Here is a 4,067-nt window from a genome sequence, read left to right as displayed (position 1 = left end):
GTACCCAGGTGCACAAATGGGACGGTGATCTTTACAAAACAACATCATCATCAACAACGAAAACCTCCTGCTCACACAAAAGCCCACCTTGTAAATGAATGGAATATTAACGACCACCTAATAGTCGCACCGTTGGCAGGGCGAAACTGAACACTAACACAGCTATTTCTACAGATTGCCAGTGAAGCCGAAGCAGCTTGAAGAGAAATGCACCTACTGTACGTGAAATGCTGGTGCAGATTTTTTTCCTATCAGTCTAACCTTCTGTGTTGATGCATGAATGCTGGTACCCACTTACAGGGATGCCAGATGATCAGTGCAGAATGAAGGTCCCAAGAGAGAGGATCACATGGCTCTCTCTGCCCTGTGACGTCACTAGCAGATGGCATGGGTACCAGCTCTGGCAGTTGGCATCAATGTCACTTTTTAGAGATCAATGAGATAGTGCAGATATACACAGATCTAGAGACTCCAGGAGACGATGCGACACTCAGCCTGAAAAGATTTGGAAGACCCAAAATGAAAACTGATTATTGAATGAAATTAAAACCTAAGGTAATATAAATAAAGATATACTTCAATTGATGCTGGCTTTGCATGCAAGTATTTAAAGATACAGTGTCACTGTCTTACAGTATTTATATGCTCTTTGCCATCTATAACTTATCATATTTCATTCTTATGATGTAATTATCACATACTTTCGCTGCTATTATGTAACATTCCAAGTATGTGGACATTACTAAGAGTTTGTGTATGTGTTCATGTGTATATGTATGTGTTGAGGGGGCTGGAGATTGTTAAATTGAAAAGTGTGCTTTAATGTGCCTATTTGTTTGAAGACTTTAGATGAAAATACTTGCTGCTTCACCAAACAAAAACCAAAATGCATTTGAAACACGAATTATTTTCCTCTTTCATTTGGGATTCTGAACACACGTGCACAATTGCAGTCAGAATCCTTGGACCGTTCCTGTCAGATATTAGCTAGAGGGAGACTTCTATGGCTCGTAGAACAAAAACACTACGAGAGTGTTTTTTGTCTAGGATGATTTGAACAGCAGTAAACAGACAATTATATTTGGGAAAAAAATTAATTGCAAATAAAAGCAGTCTCAATAATTTTTTTGATTAAAAGAAATTGTTATTTGTTTTTATTTTTAAAATTTATTTATAGAGTTTATTCCAAATTAGCCTAATCCCCTTTTCTTTTTGAAGTCTGGGAAAATAGTGCTATTTTACATAATTCTTTACTGATCAGAAACAAAATCAGTTTTAAAATTGACTCAGATTATAATCTTTTCTTTAAATTTGTATATTCCCACACCCACTTACCTAAATTCACAGTTGTGTGATACAGCAAATAAAGTTAAGGTGGTTGTTGCTGTTGTTTTTAAAAGAAACAAACCAAAAAAACCCCACAAATTTGTCAGCTAATGGAGAGATAGTATTTTCCATTTTAAAATTGGTTTATCTTCTTATTTTGTGCTCAGGAGAATTAGAATTATTGAAATTCTGCATTGCAAAATCATGTTTTGCATTTGCTTGAATTCCACAATCTTTTCTGGGGTATTAAAATCCAGTTTAAAGGCAAAGAAAAAATGGAGATGGTGGTGATATTACAATAATTATATGCTTCATGTTTTATTTTATTTTGATAATTTGCTTATATAAATTAATCCTGTTGGATGCATCTATGTCTTCATAATTACTAATCTGCGCAAACTCAAAATTATATTTAATGTTAAAAAATTAGTCCCAGAATCAGTCTTTTTCATGTGTTTTTGTAGTCTTATGATTAAATAATTAAATATGTTTAAAGTGTATAAACTTTAAAAATGAAAACTCTTTAAATATTGTGCTGGCATTTTTTCAGGTAATTTAAGATTAGAGAACCATGTTAACACTACCATTTGATGAGTCTGTTGTAATGCCAGAATCCCAGATGTGCAGAAAGTTTTCTAGAGAATGCGAGGACCAGAAGCAAATTAAGAAACCAGAAAGCTTTTCCAAACAGATTGTCCTTCGAGGAAAGAGCATCAAAAGGGCCCCTGGAGAAGAAACTGAGAAAGAAGAGGAGGAGGAAGACAGGGAAGAGGAAGATGAAAATGGATTGCCTAGAAGGAGGGGTCTTAGGAAAAAAAAGACAACCAAGCTCCGATTGGAAAGGGTCAAGTTCAGGAGACAGGAAGCGAACGCCCGCGAGAGGAACAGGATGCATGGCCTCAACGACGCTCTGGACAACTTAAGGAAAGTGGTCCCCTGTTATTCTAAAACCCAGAAACTGTCCAAAATAGAGACTTTACGACTGGCCAAAAACTACATCTGGGCACTTTCTGAAATTCTGAGAATCGGCAAGAGACCAGATCTGCTCACATTCGTCCAAAACTTATGCAAAGGTCTTTCCCAGCCAACTACAAACTTGGTGGCAGGCTGCTTGCAGCTCAATGCCAGGAGTTTTCTGATGGGTCAGGGTGGGGAGGCTGCGCACCACACAAGGTCACCCTACTCTACCTTCTACCCACCCTACCACAGCCCTGAGCTCACCACGCCCCCAGGGCATGGGACTCTTGATAATTCCAAGTCCATGAAACCCTACAATTATTGCAGTGCATATGAATCCTTCTATGAAAGTACTTCCCCTGAGTGTGCCAGTCCTCAGTTTGAAGGTCCCTTAAGTCCTCCCCCAATTAACTATAATGGGATATTTTCCCTGAAGCAAGAAGAAACCTTGGACTATGGCAAAAATTACAATTACGGCATGCATTACTGTGCAGTGCCACCCAGGGGTCCCCTTGGGCAGGGTGCCATGTTCAGGTTGCCCACCGACAGCCACTTCCCTTACGACTTACATCTGCGCAGCCAATCTCTCACCATGCAAGATGAATTAAATGCAGTTTTTCATAATTAATGAGGAAAATGAAAATAAACAGTGGTCATTCACCTCCCCCGTCTAATTAAGACAAAGCAGATGCTTGTGGGCTGAGTAATTGGCACAACTCTATCTAAGGTGTTTACTAGTTTCTGAAGTGTGTTTCAACTATTGTGAGAATTTTCTATGTAATAATAAATCTCTTTTCGTATGAGAACTTTTCCTTTCCTTTTGTCTGTAAAGCACTGTGATTCTGTTTCTGCTGGAAGGATTTTTTTCCTTTTTCTTTTCTTTTAAATTTATTTAATTTCTTTGAATAAGATGTCTAAGAATATACTCTTGAATAAAGACATGCACACAGCATAATTCAATGTCTATTTTGGTTGTACAGTAATTATAAAATGCATGTTATTAAAATCAGATGAGTAAAATGATGTGTTTATAATTATTAGGAATTATATATTATGTATCTTTAAAAAATGGAAATTTTAAATTATTGAGAATATCACTAAGCTGACAATGATATCGGGAGATGCATTTGCAACAATATAAAAAGCTATGCAATTTTCATTTTATTCAGAATGAATCTAAATGCATTCAATTGGTAACCATTCCTCTTCAAGTATTTGCAGATGGGGCAACATGATATTTGGGTGGCTGATGTCATAATTTGGGGTCAATTATTTCAATCATCAAGAAAAAATTTCAGCACTTGCTTTGTATTATTCAGAAATTAACTGTACAGGTTTGTTATCACAATGTCTAATTGTGCTTTTCCACCCCACATTTTTAAGGCAATTAAACATAGATATTTCCACTCGTAAAGGACATCTATTAGCTGTGATATTTTTGCATGCTACTTCTTATTTCCCGGTACACAGCTGTTTTCTGTCTCCAATCCTCCCCACTCCTCATTTCAGAAATATTTCTGGATTACAAAACCGTAGGAGCTAAAACAAATTTCTTAAACAAAATGGCCAAAGCGCTTATAAGAATTTTTTTTTTTTCCAAGTGTCTTAAATGAAAGAAGAGGAGCCCATGAGGGTTAAACATCCTGGGGAAACAATGATAAATCCTGGTAACCTTCAACTCGAGCCTAAAATCAGTGGCAAATTTCCAGCAAACACCAGAGTGGATGTTAAAAATGGAAGGTTTTACTCTGCGCCGTTTAAATGTCTGGCCGATCAGAGGCTAA

The 4,067-nt window shown here is 36.9% G+C and overlaps 1 protein-coding gene across 1 annotated transcript; it reads left to right on the top strand.

Moving 5' to 3' along the window:
• The first annotated feature begins 277 nt into the window (after window positions 1-277).
• Window positions 278-3,697, top strand: NEUROD6 (neuronal differentiation 6). Its single transcript, XM_003935188.3, has 2 exons — window positions 278-555; window positions 1,877-3,697. Exon 2 carries the CDS (start codon window positions 1,898-1,900, stop codon window positions 2,909-2,911), a length of 1,014 nt encoding a protein of 337 aa, XP_003935237.1. The 5' UTR covers window positions 278-555; window positions 1,877-1,897; the 3' UTR covers window positions 2,912-3,697.
• Window positions 3,698-4,067: the final 370 nt, after the last annotated feature.

This window comes from Saimiri boliviensis, chromosome 10 (genome assembly GCF_048565385.1).
Source record: "Saimiri boliviensis isolate mSaiBol1 chromosome 10, mSaiBol1.pri, whole genome shotgun sequence".
In the NCBI taxonomy this organism is placed as follows: Eukaryota; Metazoa; Chordata; class Mammalia; order Primates; family Cebidae; genus Saimiri; species Saimiri boliviensis.
The sequence above is the reverse complement of the archived record's forward strand: the minus strand, read 5'-3'. Positions and strand labels throughout refer to the sequence as shown.

Bases quoted from the DNA above. Each gene is read 5' to 3' on its own strand.
- NEUROD6 (XM_003935188.3), top strand. From the start codon at position 1,898: ATGTTAACACTACCATTTGATGAGTCTGTTGTAATGCCAGAATCCCAG.